The 25087-nt window shown below is 49.7% G+C and overlaps 1 protein-coding gene across 5 annotated transcripts in view; it reads left to right on the forward strand.

Moving 5' to 3' along the window:
* ANK1 (ankyrin 1) overlaps positions 1-25087 on the forward strand; it is a 181017-nt gene that overhangs the window by 106572 nt on the left and 49358 nt on the right. For all 5 annotated transcript variants that reach the window (XM_088671398.1, XM_088671399.1, XM_088671400.1 and 2 more), the window contains exons 8-22: positions 1301-1399; positions 4396-4494; positions 5245-5442; positions 5532-5630; positions 7781-7879; positions 10466-10564; positions 11659-11856; positions 12571-12669; positions 13355-13453; positions 13684-13881; positions 16380-16478; positions 18174-18272; positions 22310-22408; positions 24272-24364; positions 24615-24687. In XM_088671398.1, the coding sequence (XP_088527524.1) occupies positions 1301-1399; positions 4396-4494; positions 5245-5442; positions 5532-5630; positions 7781-7879; positions 10466-10564; positions 11659-11856; positions 12571-12669; positions 13355-13453; positions 13684-13881; positions 16380-16478; positions 18174-18272; positions 22310-22408; positions 24272-24364; positions 24615-24687 (1750 nt within the window). The remainder of the gene's footprint in view (positions 1-1300; positions 1400-4395; positions 4495-5244; positions 5443-5531; positions 5631-7780; positions 7880-10465; positions 10565-11658; positions 11857-12570; positions 12670-13354; positions 13454-13683; positions 13882-16379; positions 16479-18173; positions 18273-22309; positions 22409-24271; positions 24365-24614; positions 24688-25087) is intronic.

Here is a 25087-nt window from a genome sequence, read left to right on the forward strand (position 1 = left end):
TTGTTCCAGGGGATGGCTTGCATGAATGGTTGAATGCTTCTTTGTATAAAAATGGAAAAAGAGATGTTTTTTAAATAAAAAAACCCAGCACATAGAACGGGACGTGGGTGGCGCTGTGGTCTAAACCACAGTGCCTAGGGCTTGCCAATCAGAAGGTCGGCGGTTCAAATCCTCGTGACGAGGTGAGCTCCCGTTGCTCGGTCCCAGCTCCTGCCAACCTAGCAGTTCAAAAACACGCCAAAAAAAGTGCAAGTAGATAAACAGGTACAGTTTATCAGTCAGTCTCAGCTTAGATGCGAGACCTCATCTCTCTAGTGGATGCCCATCTGCAAGTGGCCCTGCCTCTGGGGCTGTAGCAGAGCTGGCTGTTGGTCCAGTGGGACGGGAGGGAAGGCCAGGAGAAACTCAAGCCCCATAAGCATTAACCGAGGAGTCAGAAGAGCAAGACGCAGGTCTTTCCCCCAAGACAGCATTGAGGCAGCCGTGGGAGACACAGTGAGATGAGTTGCTGGGTCTGAAGATCAATGGATGTGTGAGGGAGCCAGATTGCTCCTTGGGAGTAAGCTGACCAAGTACTAAGTTAGCTTTGTGGTGTCCTTGAGGATCACAGCCAGCCTATAAGGCTTGGGGCAGAATTGGAGTGCTGGTGGTGCGGGTGGGATCGGGCTGGAAAGCTTTGCTGAAAGCTTTGGGAAGCTTTGCTGAAGAGGCACTCGCGCCCAGAGGGCTTTAGAGACCCTTGCAAAAGGGAGCCCTGCAGCCGAGTGCCTGACCGCTGCACAGTGGAACAACACAGAACAGAGGTTGGGACCACAATCCTAGGGTGCAAATGTGGCCCTCCAGGCATCTGTCTGGCCCTCTTCCAAGGCCACACCCTTTCCCCCAGGCCACACACCCTTCAGCATGCCTGACAGACACCCTCCATAAGTGTTTTTGCCTGGCTAGAATGTGTCCTTGAGCTGCTTTAATGCCTTTTGGTTGCCTGGATGGGGGAAAGCGTAGGGACATGTAGAAACCATCCTGCTCTACAAAGGTGGCACTGATGTTTGTTGCTGCACTCAGCTTTGCCTCTGGTCCCACCCACCTCTGGCGTTTCGGAAGGTTGTCCAGAAAGGTTGGAAATGGCTCCACATGTGTTGCTAGGAAAGGGCTGGCTTGCATGCAGAAGTTCCTGGGTTCAATCCCTGATTGGGATCTGGGAAAGCCATAGCCCATCAGAAGAGGCATTGCTAGGCAAGATGAGCCAGTGGTTTGGCTGGGTATGAGACATCCCCGTCTGCTCTTCTCTCCACAAACACAGAATGGCATCACCCCACTGCACATCGCCTCCCGCCGGGGCAACATCATCATGGTGCGCCTGCTGCTGGACCGGGGAGCCCAAATCGAGACCCGCACCAAGGTAGGGACATAAGATCAGGCCAGTGGCCCCTCTCATCCAATATCCTGTTCTCACAGGGGCCAACCAGATGCCCCAAGGGAAACCTGCAAGCAGAATTCAATGCCCTCCTTTGGTTGGCAGCAACTGGTTCCCATAAGCCTTGCTGTCTCCAACTTTGGAGGCAGAACATAGCCAGCCTGGCTAGTAGCCATCAATAGACCTCAGTCCTCCTCCATGCATTTGCCTCATTTTCTTTGAAAGCCATCCAGGCTGGTGGCCATCACTTCCTCCTGTAGGAAGGAGTTCCACGGTTTAACTCTGCACTGCGTGGAAAAGTCATTTCTTTTGTCTGTCCTGAATCTTCCAACCAAGACAGGGCCTTGCATCAGGAGAGGCAGGAAGGAGAAAAGGAGGGCAGCCCTGTCGTGCCACCACCCCGTCAGCTATGTGGTCCTTGCACCCCCTCAGCTTCCCCTTACTACCTCTTGCCCTCTGTGAGGTCCACAGCCCTTCCTTTTCTCTGCTGCCAACACAGATGCTATGTTTTTTAAGAATTAAAATTGTAGAGTTGGAAGGGACCTCGAAAGTCATCTAGTCCAACCCCCTGCAATGCAGGAATCTTTTGCCCAGGCGTGGGGCTTGAACCCACCACCCTGAGATTAAGAGTCTCATGATCCACTGGCTGAGCTATCCCTAAATATCTCCTGCCTCTAACATAGTCAAATGGCATGAGTGCACACTACAAGCATTTATTAAAGCAGAAAGAATAAACAAGGGTGTTACAATCATTGAGCAGACAGAAGCCTATAGGTTCGGTTTTGTATTATCTTATTTGTTTCTTTGTCCTGTATAAGACAATGGCGAACAACAAGACTGTCCTTATTCTATCAAACTAACTCTGCCACCACCCACACTCTCCCTCCAGCGACCACACACTCCCAACCGGACCCTCTCATCAGTATTCAAACTCCCTTTCAAACTCTCATCCAATCATCACTCACTACCAACATCGCAAGCCAGAGGCGCCATCTTGCCAGGGAGATTGCGGGGGCCAATGTCATGTGTGTGACGTCCCATCATCCTGACGTCAGGAGGAGCCAGGGGGCAGAGCCAAACCAGTGGCAGCGCAGTTTAATGGCCAGCGGCTCCTCCTCTTGCCACCACCACCACCAGTTGGGGCTGCTTCCCCTCTGCGGCAGGAAGAGGAGGAGCCGGCCACTGAAGCCATGCGGCGCTTGGCCTCTTGCAGTGCTTTTGAACATTGGGGGTGGCCCCATCTCCAAAATATTGGGGATCCCAAAAGAAGAAGAAGAAGAAGAATAGTTTGGATTTGATATCCCGCTTTATCACTACCCGAAGGAGTCTCAAAGCGGCTAACATTCTCCTTTCCCTTCCTCCCCCACAACAAACACTCTGTGAGGCTGAGAGACTTCAGAGGAGCGTGACTAGCCTCCCAAGATAACACTTAATTCCTCTATTATGCTTACCAGCGCCTTTCCCACATTCTATTCTACCTTAATTACTTTTAATGTGCACACAACATTACTTACCTAAACATGAGGACATCATGGGCACCAATCTTCAGACCAAAGAGAAAGGTGAACCTCAAGAGGTGCTGGCAGGAGATTGTCTGCTCTTTACGGAAGCCCTCCAGTGACTCTCTTCTCTGTTTGGAGAGCTCTCAAATTTGGTACTCATACGTAGTGAGATTGTAGTGCAGAAATCCTTTTAGCACCTTTGGGCTTTCCCCCTTCTTTCTAATGACTCACAGGAGAAGCCAGACATATTCAGGCCCAGAAGAGGGTGCCGTGCCCCCCCCCCAAGAGTCACTGCTCTGGATTTGATCTCCTCTTTGTGAGGATATAGGCAGCCCAGACAGGGCAAAGCCCCTTGCAGCTTTTGGTTGTAGGGTGAGCTGCATACTATGAGAAATGGGAGACCTCTCCCTTCTCCCTTTTGTGTGGCTCAATGACTTCCCCTATGTTGCTTATGAAGGAGGAAGCTGCTGCATCTCTGCATGAATTCGTGCTCACCCACAGAGGGACGGGTGTCTCAAAGAGAAGCCACTCCAAAGGAGCCTGGCAAAGGAGTTTAGTGAGAAGGACTTCTTCAGAATTATACTGCAGCTTAGTGAGAACTCCAGGCATGAGAAGTGCAAGCATAGAACATGGGAGGGAGGAAAATCCTCACTTTTTCCCCAACAGGAAGAAGCAGAAACTGATAGTGATAACTCAGAAAATGAGACTGATTAAGTTTCATGCAGTATTCGCTGAGGTTTTTTTTTTAAAAAAATAGGAATGAGTGCTTGATGCCTGCTTGGCCCAGTGGACTCAAGGGGCATTGGGTAGTCTTCAGCACTAATTCTAATCAGAGTAGACCTGCTAAAATTAATAGATATGACTAATTTAGCTTCGTGTACCCTAAGTAGGACTTAATAGAATATGACCCATAATAGTTTTCAGAATACATAATAATTTTATTTCTTTTTTACCATACCGGTAATGTTGACGGTTTCATTTGCTTTTATTGTTTTTCCCTGCTGCTCATAAATTGGCAAAATGAAAGACATGCACAGTTCCTTACAGTTCAGCATCTTATAGATCCATTTCTAATCAAAAATATAAAAAGGAATGACTAACTCAATACGCTGTATTTTTAATATACCAGATAATTTAATGTCAAACTAAGTAATACATAATACATTTTATGTTCCTGAAGTAATAATGTAATTTTCGATCTGTAAAAGTGCTTTTAAAAGTATTGCATATTTTTCAGTTTCCTCGAAAATTTCTGGGTTTTTGTCCAGGGGAGGTAATACCACCTTTCCTCCGAGTAACTCAAGGTGGCACATGTGGTTCTTTCGCTGCCAATTTGCACCCCTGACTCTCATTCTATTTTAATATTTTGTTGGAAGCCGCCCAGAGTGGCTGGGGAAACCCAGCCAGATGGGTGGGGTATAAATAAATTATTATTATTATTATTACTATTATTATTATTATTGTGCCCCATTGTTGCAGGATGAGCTGACACCGCTGCACTGCGCCTCTAGGAATGGGCATGTGCGGATTGCGGAAATCCTGCTGGATCACGGTGCTCCCATCCAAGCGAAGACCAAGGTGATGGGCAGTGGGGCAAGCAAAATCACATTCCCCAGAGACAGAGGTGGTTTCCCCCTTTGCTAACACCCACCCTGGCACCGGACTGTGGCTCTTGTTTCCCAGCTACCAGGGTCACCTCCACACCACATATTTAAAGCACTCTTATGCCATTTTAACAGTCATGGTTTTCTCCAAGGAATCCTGGGAACTGTAGTTTCCTAAGGGTGCTGGGAAATGCATCTCTGTTTGTACCCTCAACAAACTGTTGTTCTCAGGATTCTTTGGGGGTGGGGGTGGGAACCATGAGTGCTAAAGTGGCATAAGAGTGCTTTAAATCATAGAATCATAGAATTCTATGGGATCCCTGAGAAGGTCCTCCAGCCCAGCCCCCTGCAGTGCAGGAATCACAGCTAAAGCATCCCTGGCAGATGGCCATCCAACCTCTGTTAAGAAACCTCCAAGGAAGGAGACTCCTCTCATGGGAGTCTATTCCACAGTCGAACAGTTCTTACCATCATAAAGTTATTTCTAATGTTTTGTCATAATCTCCTTTGTGGTCATTTAAATCAGTTGGTTCAGGTCCTACCTTCCAGAGCAGCAGATAACAAGCATGCTCGATCTGATATTTGAAGACAGTTGTAAGGTCTTCTCTTCTCCAGGCTAAACCCACCCACCTCCCTCAACCATTGCTCCAGATCCCTGATGCTCTGGGTCTCCCTCCTCTGGGCCATGCCAGGCTCTATCTAACCTTGCATTTCCTTGCCACAGAATGGCCTGTCCCCCATCCACATGGCCTCCCAGGGAGACCACTTGGACTGTGTGAGACTTCTGCTGCAGTACAATGCTGACATCGACGACATCACGCTGGACCACCTGACACCGCTGCATGTGGCTGCCCACTGCGGCCACCACCGAGTGGCCAAAGTCCTGCTGGAAAAGGGGGCAAAGCCCAATGCTCGGGCGCTGGTGAGTGGGTGGGCAAGTGGCAGGAGGGTGGGCCACCTGTCTCTCTTCCAGGGAGACTGAAGGGCCTCTCTTTTTCTCTGTGCCTGCAGAATGGCTTCACCCCTCTGCACATCGCCTGCAAGAAGAACCACATCCGGGTGATGGAGCTCTTGCTGAAGACGGGAGCCTCCATTGATGCTGTCACTGAGGTACTGGCACCCCCTGTGTGCAGCACAGGAAGCCGTGAGGCACACTGGCGTGACCATGGCCACACATGCAATTTGGATTAATTGGGACAAACATCATGACGGATATCTAGAGGGCGGCAAGGTTAGGCACTTGCCAGGGCACCAAGCCCAGCAGAGGCCTAGACACGAAAAGTGAAGTGTAGACCCCACGGAGCCAGACTCTAAAAGTGCCCCCTTTTCCATTGGCACAGAGCAGCCAAGGAGAGGCGAAGTAGCCCTTTTGAATCCTGAATTTGCACGACCTTGCAAGTTAAGGGAACCCCCCGAATCCCGGAGCCAATCCTGCAAATACTAATTCACAGGATTTCCCCCCAGGGAAACCACCATTTAGATGAAGACCACACAACATGTTCCCCACCAAGCCAAACACAGCCAATCTTTCGTGTTGAGCCCCAAAGCTTATCTCTGGTCTGAAGTCCAGCATCTCCAGGACAGGTGCCAGGCACTGGCAGATCAAATGCCCTAACTTGTGGGTCACTGTGTTTGGCTTGGGAGGGGCAGGCCTGGTTTCGATACAATCATAGGACCTTTAGCATTTAATATGAGGAACTCTTGGAAATAACTCATTCTAGCCCAGAGAAAAACAGTCTGCAATAGTTCAAAGATACCTTTCAGCAATTCATCACACCTTTTATTCGTCATATTACGCCTGGAGTGTATTGGGGTGTTTTCTGGGCTGATTTCTTTTTTGTGGCCATAGGCAGAATTTTCACCTGACTCCCATCCATCCATAAGAGTGGAAATGGAGGTTCCAAGCCTCTTGTTTCCCCAAGATCTGACTCACAGTTTGGCTCATGGCAAATAGAAGCCTCTTGGCATTTGTGGGAGATTTTTTCAGGGGGGGGGGTCTGACTGATTTTGGAATTTTCAGTTGATTAATCACCTACCTTTTAACTGAAACAGTTGTGTTTAAATGCCCCATTTAGCTTGGCTTATAGAAGCCATTTCAGAGGTTTTCATGCCTTAAGTAAATGCATGTGCTGGGCCGGGCCAAGGGTCTGTCTAGTCCAAGATGATCCTACTTCCAACTACGGGCAGCCAATAAATGCTTTCGGGAGGCCCACAAGCAGACTAAGGAAGGGGTGTGTGTCAGACACAGCCCTTTCGCTTTCTTTACTTTTTTGCCAGGTCCTCTGGACATGGAGATTCCATCCAGTTGTCCTGGCTAATAGCCATGGATCAACCTCTGCTCAGTGAAACTGTAGCAATGCATTTAGTCTTCCTACACTGGTGTCTGAACCAAGGCTGTCCAAATACTGGTGACTCATTCTGGCACAAGGTCCATGGACAGGCAACATTTTCTTTTTTGTCCCCCAATTGCAATAGCCCAGCCTGAGACTAGAGGCAAGGGTGCGCTTGGCTGCTTGGGTTCTAGAGCTGCAGCCCTATGCATGCTTGCTGGGAAGTAAGTTCCATTCAATACCTTGGAACTTACTCCCCTGTAAGTGGGTTTATGATTTATTTAGTTAGTTAACTTTTCTGTACTTTATATAAACCTTAAAGCAGTTTACTGAAAGAATAAAACAATGAAGTTATCAATACAAACAACTATTTAAAACATATTTCAGAAATAATCAATGCTAAGCTAAAAACAGATTAAACACATGTCAACATTTTACATATCTGGGTAGACTTGCTTAAAGAAGAATGTTTTTAGCTGGCACTGAAGAGAGCACAGCAAAGGTGCCTCTCTAATGTCACTAGGCAGGGAGTTCCAAAGTGCAGGTGCTGCCTCCCTAGAAGATGGGTTTCTTATAAATTGCAGCCTACATCTTTAGTTGATCAGTCAACTGATCAAGACATATTTAGTAATTCATGTATATTTTGGATTGTTATCCAAAGATGCTGACTGCAGACCCTCCAAGTGTCCCTATTTTCCAAGAACAGTCCCAAATTCACAGAAGCTGTCCCGGTTTCTGATTTGATCCTGGAATGTCCCACTTTTCCTTCGGACGTCCCTGTTTTCATTGGAGGAATGTTGGAGGGTATGTGGCTGGGTAGCAAAAGGGTTGCAAGGCAGAGTTCTCTGTGTGTTGTGGGATCCAGGGCCAGGGGGCCGTTCTCCGCTGACAGCATCCTGCATCTCTTTGCTCCCTCTCTCCTGTCCGCAGTCTGGGCTGACCCCTCTCCACGTGGCCGCCTTCATGGGGAACCTCCCCATCGTCAAGATCCTGCTGCAACGAGGAGCCTCTCCCAATGTTTCCAATGTGGTGAGTGGGGAGAAGCGCAGAGGGCAGGTGGGGAAGACGTGGACCCCCGCAACTTCTGGGGACCCCTGAGTATTTGTGCTGAGGCTTTGATAGCCAAAGACTCAACCCTGAGAGCTTTGGCTCTGGGGATTTGTCAGAGATTTGGGACTGGAACATTTCGCTTGGGGCTTTGGACCGACTTGTGCCACCATCTAGAGAGCCTGAGTTGCACAAAACAAATATTAGGGTGGGTGGAAGGAGGGTCATCAGAATACCATAGGGCGGGCAAGAGGTGGCAGCTCCTTTTGCCCCCCCCCCACACATGTGCACATGTGTTTTAGGTGATGACAATGATGACATTTATTTCCCTCCAAGGAGCTGAAAGTGGCATGCATGCTTCTCCTCCCTCTCACAACAACCCTGTGAGGTAGATTAGGCTAAGAGCCTGCAACTGGCTCCAGGTCTCAGCCAGCTTGGTGGCTGAGTGGGGATTTGGGTCCTGCTCCCCCAGTTCTTCATCCAACAGTCCAACCAAGCAGGAGGGTGGCAGGGAGATTGTGCCCCGACTGCACCGCTACAGGTTTGGGCTCTCATAATGGAATGAGACCTCTGGCTATAGGGCAGTATATAAAATCAATAATAAATCTCTCTCTATATATAAATGTAGAAGGTCCATGTTTGTTAAAGCCCACTTTTCTCCGAAACCCCTTGCCCGATCGCATTCAAATTTGGCCACAACATCACATGGGAATACGTGTGTGTTTGCATGCAGATGTCACACCTATGGCAGGTAAACCAGGTAAAACCCACTGTTCCCAAACACAAAACTCAGACAGCCAGGGATGCTGGGAGCACAGGAGAGGTTACAAAACAGTGCCCTCTAGTGACAGCTACACTGGTACTGCAGCTAGGAAAGCTTCCCTCTCCACAGCATCTCAGCTCGCCTTTGCAGACTGGACCGAGTGGAGGTGCGGGCTCGCCTGGGTGGGGGATGGGGGGATGGGGTGGCATACCTCATGGGTCGGGACAGGGTGGGGACAACCACAGGGATGAGCTGGGGGTGGGGGGAGGAGATAGTGGGATAGCTCATGGGTGGGGGGAGTCACAGGGATGAGCCTGTGTAAATAGAACACGCGTAAAACATTTCAAAAAAAATGAAGGGGGACTCTGAAAGTGAGGGGAGTCTGAAGGGGGACTCTGAGGCTCCATTTCACAGACTGAGCCACAGCAATGTGTGGCCCGGCCAGCTAGTACAATTAATAAAATGTCCTGCAGAAAATAGCCTTATAATGCCTGCCATTTCAGGGAGGACACAAAGCAGTCTTCCTTGAAACGTTTGTTTTCTGTGTGTAGGGCTTGAAATAATTATACAGAGAAACATTCTCTTAGGTGAGCCCTCCGTCTGGGTAGAGCTCAGACAGGGAGAATTTGGCCAGCTCTCCGGTTCTTCTGTGCCAGATTCCCCTTGTTTTGAACAGTGGAATGGTTCTTTTTACAAATCCCTTTGGCCTCTGGACATGCAGGGCATTATTCCCATCAGAAATGGCACAGCTGGCTTCAGGGGCTGAGGAGCAAGAAATCTCCTATTTCCATTCCAGGACTTTAGAATCCAACCTGGAGCAATTTCCAAGCCAGGTTCAGATCTGATTTACACATCCAGAAAGATGTGTGTATAAACAAGGGTTCATTCCTTGGTATCTTCAGTAGAACTAGGAAAGACCCGTCTTTGAAATCCTGACGAGGCCTTGCCAGTCCAGGGTAGACAATGCTGAGTTAGAGAGACCAGTGGCTTCTTTGAGATAAGGCAGCTTCCTATGTTCCTCAACCTTCCTAGGTCACACTCACACAGTACATTCAAAGCACACGTCTTTCCCCAAGGAATCCTGGGAATTGTAGTTTGTCCCTCCCAGAGCTAGAGTTCCCAGCACCCATAACGAACTACAGCTCACAGTATTCTTTGGGGGAAGCCATGTGCTTTTAGTGTCTGACACAGAGGTTATCTTACACTACACCACTTCAAATTGCATGTGGAACACGCAACATATCTGAATGCTCTATCTCACCTCAAAACACCCTGGTTTGTGGAAATGGAGCATGGCAGTGAGATAGTTCTTACCTAGCCTTTATCTTTATGTGCTAGCTACTACTACTACTACTACTACTACTATTTGAATTTTATTTATTACATTTAGACATAAGACATGCAACAGCTAGGTGAAATGAGAACAGTCTATGCTCAGATAACATTCTTAATATCATAATTTTTGCAGATATGAAATGGTTTGTAATAATGTGTATGCTTAGATTGTGGACCATTATTAAAAGGTATTTTGCATCAATAGCAATTTTAATTTATGGGAATTTATAGGGAGTAAGATGTGCTTGTTTTCTACCATCAGGGAGATTTTTAAAGGGGCCAGGGGGAGCGTGGGCAGTTCTCCCATCCTTTTGGGCTTGGGTCAAGCCTTTGTTTGCACTGCATGAATAGTACAGGGTGTAAGAATCTCAAGCCCCACTGGCTTTTATAGAGATTGATCAGATGGTCACAGAATGAGATCTTTCGAAACAGCTGACATTCCATGCAACCTCTTTTTTCCCTTTCCAAAGAAGGTGGAGACCCCCCTACATATGGCAGCCCGGGCTGGGCACACGGAAGTGGCAAAGTACCTGCTGCAGAACAAGGCCAAAGTCAATGCCAAGGCCAAGGTGAGAGCATCCTCGTCTTTCTGGGCCAGACTCCTGTCCCCATGAGTGGCCCACACTTGCTTGGATGGAGGCATCATCCCATGCCAGGGGAGGTGGCATGGCGCGCATGGCGGGGGGGGGCGCTGTGGAGGAGAAGGTGGATCCCGTATCCAAGGAGGGCACTGCAGCTGTTGCAGCTACCATGGCGGTGGCAGCAGCGAGCAATGCATTCCTTGGAGGTGGAATCTGCTATCCCTGCGGATCCTGCTGCCTGAGGCAGCCTCCTCACCTTGCCTCAGGGTTGGCCCTAGACAACAGGTGCACATTCTTGTAAGTAAATAATTGAACATTTTTTATTGTGGGCTAGTGCTTCAAGCTCAGTATTTCAGAAAGAGCAGGCTCCAGTCCAGCTGCTCTTATAAGGCAAAAGGGTAGCAACCAGATCACTGGGGCAGCAGATCCCCATGTAGATCTTTAGATTTCGCTCAGAATCAAGGCCCAGGCCCAGGTGTTCAAGATCAGGAACAGGGTTTCAAGACTGCACAGGAACAGTGCAGTTTTTCTGGTGAGTCTTTGTGCCTCCCTGCCAAGCTTTTAAGCAGCGGAGGAGAACACTTGTGACAATCAATCCCTGTCCCTGCGACACTCTGCCCAGGGAGAAGAGTCTTCTCTGTTCTCCTGCTGGTGCCACCTTTCCCTGGGAGACGTCATCAGACCGTCTCACCATCTTCCCGTGGGGATACAGTCTCCCCGTCTTTAATAGTCCCCTGCTCTCTGCAAGTGAGGGAGAGGCAACCTCTGGGACTCCTGCCTCATCTGTAAACTGGGCACATCTGGAGGTGTGTCTGTGTTGTCTAAAGGGTCTATTGTATTGTCTCTTCCTCCCACTCCTTGTCGGACGGCCCAGAGGGTATCATGACACGGATTTTCCCTTCCTGGAATAAGATGCAAACCCAAATGCACACATCTCTCAACTTTGCGGTGCAGCTGTCCAACCAAGTAACACGTACAAAAAGGCATATACTGTACTATGTAGAGTGTGCATACACATTTCTTTTGAGGATGGAGTGCTGTTGTCTTCATCTGAAGTGCCTTGTCCTTCTTCCCCATCGTAGGATGACCAGACTCCCCTGCACTGTGCGGCCCGCCTTGGCCACTGCACAATGGTGAAGCTGCTGCTGGAGAGCGGCGCCGACCCCAATCTGTCCACCACAGCCGGGCACACGCCCCTGCACATCACAGCACGCGAGGGCCACCTCGACTGCGCCTGCGCCCTCCTGGACAAGCAGGCTTCACAGACGGTCATGACCAAGGTAGGGAAACGGGGGCGCTGGGTCATGTTCCTTCCGGACTGCTGAAGCAAGGTCCCAGACAACTCCCCGTGGGTGCTGCTAGCCCAGTTTGGGAGGATCTCACCTCCCCAAAGACTTGGAGCTGCCTGAAGCCTTAGGAAGGCTGGCAGAGGCTTGACTTGGCAGTGACTCTGCCCCCATGAGGCGCTGTGTGCAATATTTAAAGGGCCTGTCCTGCTGCCACAAGTTGCTCTGGGGTTGTGGAGCAAAAGAAGCTGCAGGGGGGTGCCTTTTCCTACTCTGAGGGGGATGGAAGAGCCTCATCCCCAGGCCAGGACAGTGGAGTAGGGCAGGGTGCCTCTTGTGGGGTGGCTGGTGCATCAGCCTTTGGCCAAAACTGGGGGACCTGAGGCAGGAGATATGACATGCTCCCCTGCAGTCTTGACCAAGCTATACTGTGTGTTAATTCTGTGTTAACACTTGTTTCTGCTTTAGATCTCTCTCTCTCTCTCTCTCTCTCTCTCTCTCTCTCTCTCTCTCTCTCTCTCTCTCTCTCTCTCTCTCTCTCTCTCTCTCTCTCTCTCCTGTGAGTGCTATGGGTCTTGGGTGTTGGGATAGGAGTGAGCAGAGAAACCTGGACCACTGCCTGGGTTGCCTCCCCCCTTCATGACCCCACTCCCCCTGACCCTGCTTGACCTGTTTTCTTCCTCTCTGATGCTCCCTGTTTCTCCCCAGAAAGGATTTACCCCTCTGCACGTTGCTTCCAAATATGGGAAAGTGGATGTCGCCAAGGTGCTGCTGGAGCACGAGGGCCAGCCCAACACAGCAGGGAAGGTATGTATGTCGGGGGCCTTGGCGGGAGATGCAGTGGCCCTGAGGAAGTCAGACCTGCCGATGGTCACATGTGTCTTATGGCATGGGGACATAAGAGTCTTTGGGTGCTTCAGTTGGTGGTCCAGAATCAGCAACTGCAATGAGCCCCCCCCCAATGATCCACAAAGGGGAAATACTTGGGAGGTAGTGATCCTGTCCTCCTGGGTTTCATAATACAGAGGCAAGGGAAAGCTGAGTGTAGCCAGACCTGCACTCTGGACTTTAAGAAGGCCAATTTCAAAATCTTAAGGAGCTGCTGGGTGAGATCCCAGGGTCAGAAATACTCATAGAGAAGGGAGTCCAAGAAGGATGGGAGTTTCTAAAAGGAGAAATATTGAAGGCCCAAATGCAGACAATTCCAACAAGAAAGAAAAGTGGGAGACATCTAAGGAAACTGATGTGGATGCCAAAATCAGCAGGAAGAATTCAGTGTCTTCTTCCTCTCAAACGGGTCCAAGTCTGAGTTTCCCTCCTCACAAACACCCCTGACATGTACAGTAAGCAGATTCCCCTACCAATATACTTTCACGCCCTCTTTGAACATCCATTCAATGTATAGATCAGGATGCTCACCTGCTACAAAATCAAGTCGGAAATCCTTGTCTAAAATAAAATGCTCAAATGCCCCCTGCTCCTCTCTCTGCAGAACGGCCTCACCCCCCTGCACGTCGCTGTTCACCACAACAACTTGGACATTGTCAAAGTGCTGCTGCCCAAAGGAGCGTCCCCGCACAGTGTGGCCTGGGTAAGGGGCAGGTTTCGCTTCCATGCCACACTTCTGGCTAGGATTTAAAGATTTGAAGGGCAGTGCCATGGAGGGGAGGGCAGGGCAGAGGAAACCTGAGCACAGCTGCCCCTTTCTCCTGCCTGCATGGAGCAGCCTCAGGTGGGAGTCAAGGGGTTGGCAGGAGCCGCCGTTGACTCAGGCAGATCAGACTCTGGGGCATGGGCTTGACTTGCCTCTCTCCTCTGCAGAACGGATACACCCCCCTGCACATCGCTGCCAGGCAGAACCAAATGGAGGTGGCCAGCAGCCTGCTGCAGTATGGCGCCTCCGCCAACGCCGAATCCACACAAGCTGTGACCCCGCTGCACCTGGCAGCCCAGGAAGGCCACTCGGATATGGCGGCCCTTCTCCTCTCCAAGCAGGCCAATGGCAACTTTGGCAGCAAGGTGAGTGGAGCAAACGCCTCCTGTGAGGACAAAGTCTGCTTTCCAAAGGGGGGTAGAAGAACACAACCCGGATAAGGCAGGAGTGGGGAACCTCAGCAAATGGCACCACCTGGGCCCCTCTGTCTGGCTCTTGGGGGGGCTCTCCCCAGACCCTTCCCCACACCTTTCTCAGCTATTTGCAATGGAGCTTCCCATCACCCTGTGTGTCCCCACCACCACCACCTGAAGCAGACTGGGGTGCAGGGTGCCTTGGAAAGGATGGGGGAGGTCTGTTGTATGAGCAGAAGTTGTTCCTTCTACACAACTCAGCCCAATGGGTATTTGAACCAGGATTGTGACTGTTGCTTGATAGGATGGAGAGGTGTGTGTGTGTGTGTGTGTGTGTGTGTGTGTGTTTGTTCACACATGTGTATAGAAACCTCTGGCTTTTGCATTCTTGGCATGTACCCTAATGTGCAAAGGCACCTCAGAATCTCGGAAGAGCCCTGCAGGTGCTGCCCCCCCCGGCCCCTCTAGCCCAGCATCCTGTTCTCACAGGGACCACCCATATATCTGGGGCAAACTAGGGAGCAGCACCTGAGCCCCCGAGCGAGCGCTCTCCCCTCCTGTGTATTCAGAAGCATCCCTGCCTCTAGCCATGCACACAGGATATAGCCATCCTGACTAGCAGTTCATGACTTTGTCCAAACCTCTTTTGAAGCCACCCATTACTGTACCAATTGCTGCACCCACTGCGGCCTCTGCCTCTAGTTCACTTCTGGCCGTGTGACTCTGGGGTGATTCCCCCTGGGGAAGGGGACCTGGGCTGACTCCCCACCCTGGTGACAAGGCAAGGAGAGAAGAGGGAGTCAGTCCCTGCCAGAATAAGCCAAGAAGCTGTTTTATTTCATCTTCTTCATGGAGGCTATTTCTGCCAGTGGCTTTCAGCCATGGAAACTAAATAGAGCTCCCATGTTTGAGAGCAGTTTATCGGAGAGGTGCTGGGGAAGGGGCAAACCACAGGAGGGGATGGACATAGGACCTGCTCTTTAACCAGCCACCCCAGGATTCCACTGAGCTCAGTACCAGCTGACTGAGCAGGAGTGATGTTCTAGGGTTTCAAAGTGTTTCCCAGCCCAAGCCAGAGGTGCTGGAACTGAACCTGGACCTTCTGCATGTGACCAGATGCTCCCTGCTGAGCTGCAGACTTTCCCTGTTTGCCATCCTGCTCTTCTTGAGAGAATCTTCTCTGCTCCAGCAGGGCTGCCATGTGGTGCCACCCCCAAAGACGGCACCAGGATGAATCTCTCCCCCCCTAAACTTGCCAAGCAGCTGTTAGGTTTCTATTTCTACCAGTGACCACTAGGCGGCACCAGTGTGTTGCCTCTTTTTGTGGGAATACTAGAGCATGGGTAGGCAACCTAAGGCCTGGAGGCCAGATCTGGCCCAGTCGCCTTCTAAATCCGGCCCATGGATGGTCCAGGAATCAGCGTGTTTTTACACGAGTAGAATGTGTCCTTTTATTTAAAATGCACCTCTGGGTTATTTGTGGGGCATAGGAATTCATTCACACCCACACCCACCCACCCACCCATATAGTCCGGCCCCCCACAAGGTCTGAGGGACAGTGGGCTGGCCCCCTGCTGAAAAAGTTTGCTGACCCCTGCTTTAGAGCTCAGCTTGGGGACCCCAATTCCCAGCTTGGGGACCCTGAGGGAACCACTAGTAGGGCCCTGAGAAAGGACTTAAGCAGGCAAATAAGGGCTCCTGTGAACCCAAAATGGACATCCCCAGAAGGGGCTGTTGGCTCCCCCTCTCTGCATGGGCCAGTAGGGCATGCAGAATTTTCCAACTTTCAATTTCAAAAATGAGGGGTGGTAAAACATTGTAGCATGGCTTGGGAATTCAAAAGATACCGTATTTTGGTTAAATTAATATAATTTAGTTTTGCTTGGTAAGTAAAGAGTGGGTAAAATTGCACAGAAATTGCCAAGTACTTGCAGTTCTATTGTGTATTCTCTCTTATCTTTTATATATTTTTATTTATTAGGGACCCAGGTGGCGCTGTGGGTTAAACCACTGAGCCTAGGGCTTGCTGACAGAAGGTCAGCGGTTCGAATCCCTCTCTCTTGAGAGAGAGAGACTGCAATCCAAGAGTCCAAGAGTGTAAGAGTCCAAGAGAGTAAGAGAGGGAAATGGCTGCTTCCTTCAGAATTTATCTACCGCCTTTCCCATCTAATTAGCATGTGGAGGAACAGGAAACTAGCCTTAGTCATGTGTTCCTCCTCAGTCCTCCAAGTGGACTAGGTATTGTTGTGCCTTGACTGCACTTAACCCTTTGCATCCCACAGTTGTTTATTTACTTGACATTTGATGGGAGGGCATTCCACAGGGCGGGTGCCACTATTGAGAAGGCCCTCTGCCTAGAAAGCCGGGAGTGCCCTAGCAGTGGTTCCCGGTGTCTGCCCACCTCCCCACGGGACCCTCTGTGGGTAACCTGGCTCTTGCTTGTCTTCCAGAGCGGCCTCACCCCCCTCCACCTGGTGGCTCAGGAGGGGCATGTCCATGTAGCAGATGTCCTCCTCCGGGCCGGAGTTCGAGTGGATGCAACAACGCGGGTGAGTCCCCTCAAATGCCATGGCATCCTCCATCAGACAGATAGGCCCAGAGTCGAGAGTGTCCTTTGCTTGTCTGGCTGGCACTGGTGGTCATTGTGGTCCAGAACATCTGGAGGGCACCAAGTCGGGGAAGGCTGTTGTCAGGGCAGTTGCTGGCTACCCTCGATCAACGACACACCAAACCACCTTGTCTTTAGTGCTTTTATTGCGAAAGCTATTTACAATGCAAGAGCTTCATGAAAACATGTCTACTCAGTGCTATCAGATTCTCCCAATGGCACTTTTCGGCTCCTCCCCCAGCAGAGTAGTTTGGGGACCCCAAATCTCCTCCCCCTGTGTTTGCGAGCCGTTGATTGTGGAGTGAATTTGAAAGGATGCCCCTCTGATGTTTCCCCGCTGGAACTTTCTGCTGGCCCCTCCTTCCTTGCTGATATCACAGGCTGCAGGTAGGGCTCTTGGATGCTGCCTGAGCCCCACGGGGCCCGCTCCTCTCACTTCCTCCTTCCTTCCTCCTTTCCTTCCGCTGCTGTCCAAGCCGTTTGAGGAGCTGGATTTGATGGGGGGTGGCTGCTCCCTGTAAGCCCACCCCCTTACAGCCCCTTACAGCTGTGCCATTAATAGGCTCCAGGTATCTCCTGTGCTTGGGAAGTGGAAGGGACTGTAGAATAGTGGGTAAGAAGGATGAAGACACAGCTCTCAAAACAACCAGCTCTTTATTCTAGCTCTGAGTCCAGACTGAACAGTACCGGTAGCTTAGCCAACTGGCTTATATAGTATTCAGTAACTTGCAACAGTAACAAACTTCTCCTAGCTACCCAATCCGTGAACAGCACTCTCAATCCTTCATTTGCATGTTGTGGACCTGAGTGAGAACGGCAGCCACGGTGGCCAGAAGGAGTACTGCAGTTACCTTAATACATAACAGGGACCACCACCAGAACACCATAGCACAGCTTTCCAGGGTGCTTCCCAGATGTTGCTGGATTACAGCTCTCATCATCATGCTGCCTGTGGCTGATGAGAACAGTAGTCCAACCACACCCAGAGAGCGCAAAGCCAGGGAAAGCTCCTACAGCACATGCCTACAGGACCTTAGCCAGCCAGGGTTGCTGGTGACAGAGTGACAGGGGCAAGCCAACAGCCAGCCACACGAAGCAAGTGGAATTAACTCTTTATAAGGAAAAAACAGGATCTACACAGGAGTGTCAGGCCTAAAGAGCACAGCAGCACATCCTTGGTCAGTCTTGCCCTCATGAAACAGTTGTGGAGACTGAAGCTCCTCACCTTCCCACAGCTGCCTCAGTTTCCTCCTCCGCAGGGTTTTCCCCAAGCAATCTGAGACTGTGCCTGTGTGATGCCAATTTCTCCTCTGCCCTCTTCATGCCTCTCCTGGTTCTGGGAGATCAGCAGGGAGGGAAGCTTGTTGCAGCAGGAGGGGGAGCTACTTGTTAATCCTCACCAGCTGGACTCCTCTCTGCCTCTGGAGCTCCTCCCTCCCTCCCTCCCACTTCAGCTTCTGCCCCTGATTCTGGACTTCTCTCTACCACAGACTCTCCCTGCCCACTAAGCTCTGTACCTCTTCCACTTCCGACCCCTCCTCTTCCCAGTCTGCTCCCTCTTCTCCCTCTAACCATTGTCACCCCACCACCAAGCCTTGACCTGAAAGTCTGCCCTCTTTTTATATGTGCCTCACAGATGGGCTATACTCCGCTGCACGTGGCTTCTCACTACGGGAACATCAAACTGGTGAAGTTTCTGCTGCAGCACCAAGCGGATGTCAATTCAAAGACCAAGGTATGGAAAGACTCTCAAATGCATCCTTTCTCAAGCGTCATCCCTGAGTGCTGCTCCTGCTGGTTATGGATGATGGGAGTGGTAGTCAAACAATATCTGGGAACCCAAGTTTGAGAAAGGCTGCTATGATCACTTGTTTGTCTTTCTTATTTTTATTTCTGCTCTGTTTGGTTTATTTGTTAAGAATTCTGTTATTATTTGTTGTATGGTCACTCATCATTAAATGTCCCAAGGATGGCTGACAAGCAAGACAAATTCATTTCATTTATTTATTTTAAAAAAATTGTACACCATTTTGATTGTAAAACAAACAAACCTCACAAAGTGGCATATGAAATCAGTGATAGACTAAAAACAGATTAAAACACATTCTACACATCTGGTAAAGGTAAAGGTACCCCTGACCATTAGGTCCAGTCACGGACGACTCTGGGGTTACGGTGCTCATCTCGCTCTATAGACTGAGGGAGCCGGCATTTGTCCACAGACAGCTTCCAGGTCATGTGGCCAGCATGACAAAGCCGCTTCTGGTGAACCAGAGCAGCACACGGAAATGCCGTTTGCCTTCCCGCCTATTTATCTACCGGTACTTGCACTTTGACATGCTTTCAAACTGCTAGGTTGGCAGGAGCTGGGACCAAGCAACGGGAGCTCACCCTGTCGCAGGGATTCAAAGGCTTGTCTAAATAAAAATGTTTTTAGCAGGCAGGGCCATCTTAAGCATATCCGGCGCCCCCCCCCCCCATGGCGGCAGTAGGCTGTGGCCATTGAACTTCCTCTCCTCCTCTTCTTACCCATGAAGCAGAATCAGCGAGACTCCTGCCTAGAGCGGCAGTAGGCGCATGATGCCGCTCTAGGCAGGAGTCTTGCTGATTCTGCTTCATGGGCAAGAAGAGGAGGAGACACCAGCCCATGAAGCAGAATCATGAAGCAGATCGGCGCCCCTTCTGCACCCCTGGTGGCCAGGCGCCCAGGCCCAGAGACGGCCCCTGTTAGCAGGTGCCAAAAGGAGTGCAGTGAAGGTGCCTGCCTGCCTGCTGTCAATAGGCAGGGAGTTCCAAAGTGTAGTTGCTACCACAGTTAAATATTGATTTCTTACAAATGTGGAACATATATTATGTGGTGCCTGTAACAGTGCCAGTTCTGTATATCAAAGCGGTCAAGAAGGCATCCATGGGGTAAGGTGACCTGTGCATGCTTGACATGAATTACACACAGGTCTTGCTCTCGAAACACTCGTTATCCAAAACTTCAGTTGTTGTTTTTGTAGTTTAGTCGTGTCCGACTCTTCGTGACCCCATGGACCAGAGCATGCCAGGCACTCCTGTCTTGAACTGCCTCCCGCAGTTTGGTCAAACTCATGTTCGTAGCTTCGAGAACACTGTCCAACCATCTCGTCCTCTGTCGTCCCCTTCTCATTGTGCCCTCAATCTTTCCCAACATCAGGGTCTTTTCCAGGGAGTCTTCTCTTCTCATGAGGTGGCCAAAGTATTGGAGCCTCAGCTTCACGATCTGTCCTTCCAGTGAGCACTCAGGGCTGATTTCCTTCAGAATGGATAGGTTTGATCTTCTTGCAGTCCATGGGACTCTCAAGAGTCTCCTCCAGCACCATAATTCAAAAGCATCAATTCTTCGGCGATCAGCCTTCATTATGGTCCAGCTCTCACTTCCATACATCACTACTGGGAAAACCATAGCTTGAACTATACGGACCTTTGTCAGCAAGGTGATGTCTCTGCTTTTTAAGATGCTGTCTAGGTTTGTCATTGCTTTTCTCCCAAGAAGCAGGTGTCTTTTAATTTCGGGACTGCTGTCACCATCTGCAGTGATCATGGAACCCAAGAAAGTAAAATCTCTCACTGCCTCCATTTCTTCCCCTTCTATTTGCCAGGAGGTGATGGGACCAGTGGCCATGATCTTGGTTTTTTTGATGTTGAGCTTCAGACCATATTTTGCGCTCTCCTCTTTCACCCTCATTAAAAGGTTCTTTAATCCCTCCTCACTTTCTGCCATCAAGGTTGTGTCATCTGCATACCTGAGGTTGTTGATATTTCTTCCGGCAATCTTAATTCCAGCTTGGGATTCATCCAGTCCAGCCTTTCGCATGATGAATTCTGCATATAAGTTAAATAAGCAGGGAGACAATATACAGCCTTGTCGTACTCCTTTCCCAATGTTGAACCAATCAGTTGTTCCATATCCAGTTCTAACTGTAGCTTCTTGTCCCACATAGAGATTTCTCAGAAGACAAATGAGGTGATCAGGCACTCCCATTTCTTTAAGAACTTACCATGGTTTGCTGTGGTCGACACAGTCAAATGCTTTTGTGTAGTCAATGAAGCAGAAGTAGATGTTTTTCTGGAACTCTCTAGCTTTCTCCATAATCCAGCGCATGTTTGCAATTTGGTCTCTGGTTCCTCTGCCCCTTCGAAATCCGGCTTGCACTTCTGGGAGTTCTCGGTCCACATACTGCTTAAGCCTGCCTTGTAGAATTTTAAGCATAACCTTGCTAGCGTGTGAAATGAGCGCAATTGTGCGATAGTTGGAGCATTCTTTGGCACTGCCCTTCTTTTGGTTTGGGATGTAGACTGATCTTCTCCAATCCTCTGGCCACTGCTGAGCTTTCCATATTTGCTGGCATATTGAGTGTAGCACCTTAACAGCATCATATTTTAAAATTTTACATAGTTCAGCTGGAATATCATCACTTCCACTGGACTTGTTATTAGCAGTGCTTTCTAAGGCCCATTTGACTTCACTCTCCAAGATGTCTGGCTGAAGGTAAAATTGTATACAAAAGACCCTGTATATTAGGGAAGTTCCCCACTAAAATGTTAACAAGCCTTATTGACTTAAAAAATAATAATTGAAAGGTGATTTGGATATTTGGATAACTGAACATAAGACTGCGGAAAAGTAGAAATTGAACAAACTCCAAATAGGCAGTATCCCTGCCTGTGTGCATTGAAGGTTCCATCTATTTGTTAGGGTTCAGCTGATCTTCTTCTCTATAAATTTGTCCAGTCCTTCTTTGAAAGCCTTCTAAGCCAGTGACCATCACCACAAATTGGTGGCAGCGAATTCAAAAAACCTAACTCTCTGTTGTAGTGTGAAGCACTTTTCTTTCACCTACTGCCAGTCATATTTTGTTGGTGTCCTGGGTGTTAGGAGAGAAGCATGTCTGCCTCCCTTCCCCCTGCTTGGTCGCCTGCTTTCTGAATAGTGGCACCCCAAACCCTTTATCTTTTGGGGTGAAGAAAGTGCTCCAGCCTCTTGATTATATTGACTACCTTGGGATGAGGCATTTGTCCCCATCCTGGTTCATTTGAGTTTGACATTCCTGAAACAAACACAAAATGAAACCATCACTCACATCGGTTAAGTAAAAAGTAAAGTTGGCCACATTTGTTCCTAAGATGAAAATCCACAGTTAGGATTCAGCCATCAATCTCCATTTTCAACCTGCATCTACAAGCTGACTTCATGGGTACAATATCATGCCTAATTTTGCCGCCCCCCCTTACTTATTTGTTTTCCTTGAAACCCCCCCCCCCTCACTTCTTGCTTTGTGAAACATCTCCCCTGATGAAGAGTTCTGGAGAACTCCAAAGCTTGCCACCCTTTGGGGGGAAGGAGGGACTGCAGCCCACTGGTCGAGCATCTGCTCTGCCCACACACAGAAGGTCCCAGCAAGTTCAATCTCCACCTGGCATCGCCAGGGGTGGCTGGGGGGACTCCTGCCTGGATCCCCGGGGAACCTCTGCCAGTCAGTGCAGACAATACTGAGCCTTGCTGAACCAATGGCCTGACATAGTTGCCCACAGTTTTCTAGGTTCCTGCCATCATTGGTCCTTGTAAAGGTGTGTTTACACTGTGCCTTTAAAGCCCTTTCTTTCCCCCAATGAATTCTGGGCCCTCACAGAGCTAGTTCCCAGCAGCCCTTAACCAACTTCAGTGCCCAGAATTATTTGAGAGAGAGAGAGAAAGGCAAGCTGTTCCTGGGGTGGACTTTAGTTTTCTTTCTCTTTCCCTCCCAGCTGGGATTCACTCCTCTCCACCAAGCGGCCCAGCAAGGCCACACCGACATTGTGACCCTCTTGCTCAAGCATGGCGCCTCGCCCAACGAAATCAGCTCGGTGAGTGTGGGCTACGGAGGACCTGGGCTTGGGGGCTGCTGCTGCGTTGTCCTCTGCATGGATGGGGGGGGGGGGCTGCCATCCATTCAGAGCCTGAGGATGCTCTGAGTCCTTGGCGTCCCATGGAGCTGGGATTCCTGCCTTGCAGGGGGTTGGACTGGATGGCCCTTGGGAACCCTTCCAACTCTACGATTCTGTGATTCCCTCCTGCCAAGGAATTCTGAGAGCTGTCATTTGTTAAGGGTGCTGAGTTAATTTAGGAGACCCCTGTTTCTTTCACTGAGCTACACTTTTCTGAGTCCCCTGCAAAGGGGGGTGGGGGGGTTAAACCACTCTGGGAACTGAGGTTCTGTGAGGGGAACAGGGGCCTCTCTCAGCACCCTTCACAAACTATAGTTCCCAGGATTCTTTGGGGGAAGCCACGGCTGTTGAGGTGGCTTCATGGTGCTTTAACTGGATGGGTGCTGGTCTGGCCATGCTGGGGTCACCTGGCGCTTGTCCCAGTGTTGCTGCGATTGCTGCAGAAAGAGGCAGTCAAATCCTGGACTGCAATACTTCAACGGGGAGGGGGGGCATAATTTTGAATGCTCACACATGAACAATCCATGCATGCAGAAAACTAGTACTGTATAAGGTACACCTTATATAGTGTAAGGTAGAACAGTTAAGTTTAGCCTTCTCCCTGACAAAGAGGCCATCTACCAGCTCCATCTGGTACACCGGATGAGACCCTGTCTCTCTGTGTACTGTCTTGCCAGAGGCGGCAGAGACCACAGAACACTGGTCCCAAAGTATCTTCACTGGCTCCCAAAGTATCTTCACTGGCTCCCAGTATGTTTCCGAGCACAATTCAAAGTGCGGACCTTTTAAGACCTAAACGGTCTTGGCCCTGTATACCCGAAGGAGCATCTCCACCTTCATCATTCAACGATAGTCACCAGGGTGTATCTCTGAGGGCCTTCTGGCAGTTCCCTCACTGAGAGGGAACCAGGCAGAGGGCCTTCTTGGTAGTGGCACCCTCCCTGTGGAACAGCCCCCCTTCAGGGAAATAAACAACAATATGACTCTTAGAAGACATCTGAAGGCAGTCCTGGAGAGGGAAGTTTTTAATGATTGATGTTTAATTATGCCTTTATACCGGTATGTGTTTGGCTGCGGCAAAATATGTCAGATAAATAGGATAAATGATGATGATGATGATAATAATAATAATAATAATAATAATAATAATAATAATAATAAATTTATTAGAGGCAGGAAGAATCCTTGGTCACATTTGTAGCATACATTTAAAATATATTGATACAACTTTTAAAAATTGGAAATTGCTACCAAATTGGAAATTTGCTACCAAGGAGTGTGGTGGAGTCTCCTTCTTGGGAGGTCTTTAAGCAGAGGCTTGACAGGCATATGTCAAGAATGCTTTGATGGTGTTTCCTGCTTGGCAGGGGGTTGGACTGGATGGCCCTTGTGGTCTCTTCCAACTCTATGATTCTATGATTCATGGCTCCTGCTCCTGCTCCTGCAAAGAATTCTGGGAGCTGTAGTTCGCTGAGGGTGCAGAGAGTTTTTAGGAGCTCCCTAATCCCTGTTTCAGAGCTACAGTTCCCTCTGCACTGAGATTTTCAGTGGCTGGAGTGTGGGTTTCACTGCCCAGAAAAGCTCCTGGCCCTTCCCCATTGGCTAGTTAAACCAGGATAAATTATGCAACTTGAATGCAAGTGTGCATACTTTTTGCAAATCACTAAATTCAGCTTTTTGGTGCAAAAAAAAAAATTGTAGATATTTACACACAGGCCTGACCTGAGGCTTGTATGCTGTTGGCTGAGTGGTTTTCTCCCACCTGTCCGCTTCTCTCTGCAGACTGGTGCCACACCTCTGGCCATTGCCAAGCGCCTGGGCTACATTTCTGTGACCGATGTGCTGAAAATTGTCACTGATGAGTCCAGCTTCCTGGTGAGTCCCTCAGCCAAGCCTGACCTGGGGTTGGGGGGTGGGGTGGGGTGGGGGGAGCAATGCTGGGGTCACCTGGCGCTTGTCCCAGTGTTGCTGCTATCGCTACAGAAAGAGGCAGTCAAATCCTGGACTGCAATACTTCAATGGGGGGGGGGCATAATTTTGAATGCTCACACATAAACGATCCATGCATGCAGAAAACCCTGAAGCTGTGCTCCCTCCCTCCCTCCTGACCTGTTGCCTCTTGCAGTCATTCAGTGACAAGCACCACATGAGTTTACCAGAGACGGTGGACGAGATCCTGGATGTGTCAGAAGACGAAGGTGCGTCTCTGGCTTCCCCTGTGCTTGGGGCTGCTCTGGGAGGGAGATATGGGCACGAGGGGGATGGAGGCTGTGCACAAACCATATCTTTAAAGCGCATTCTCCACCCACCCCAAGAAACTTGGGAACTGCAGTTTTCCCCTCACAGAGCTATAGTTCACAGCACCCCTTAACAAAGGACAGCTCCCGGAAATCTTTGGGAAAGTTGTGTGCACAGCCTGAATCCTGCCCTCGGGGAAAGTCCTTGCACTAGGTGCCAGCCTTTCCTGTTTAATGGCTGCACTGGGTATTTTCTGGTAGAAAAGAGGAGTAAAAGTCAATGGACTGAACTGAAACGGAACATTCCACAACCTTTCTCTCCCTGCTTGATTTTAGATGCCACTTCTCCTCCCTGCCCTGA

The sequence above is a fragment of the Zootoca vivipara genome, chromosome 6 (assembly GCF_965207765.1).
Source record: "Zootoca vivipara chromosome 6, rZooViv2.hap1.1, whole genome shotgun sequence".
Lineage (NCBI taxonomy): Eukaryota > Metazoa > Chordata > Lepidosauria > Squamata > Lacertidae > Zootoca > Zootoca vivipara.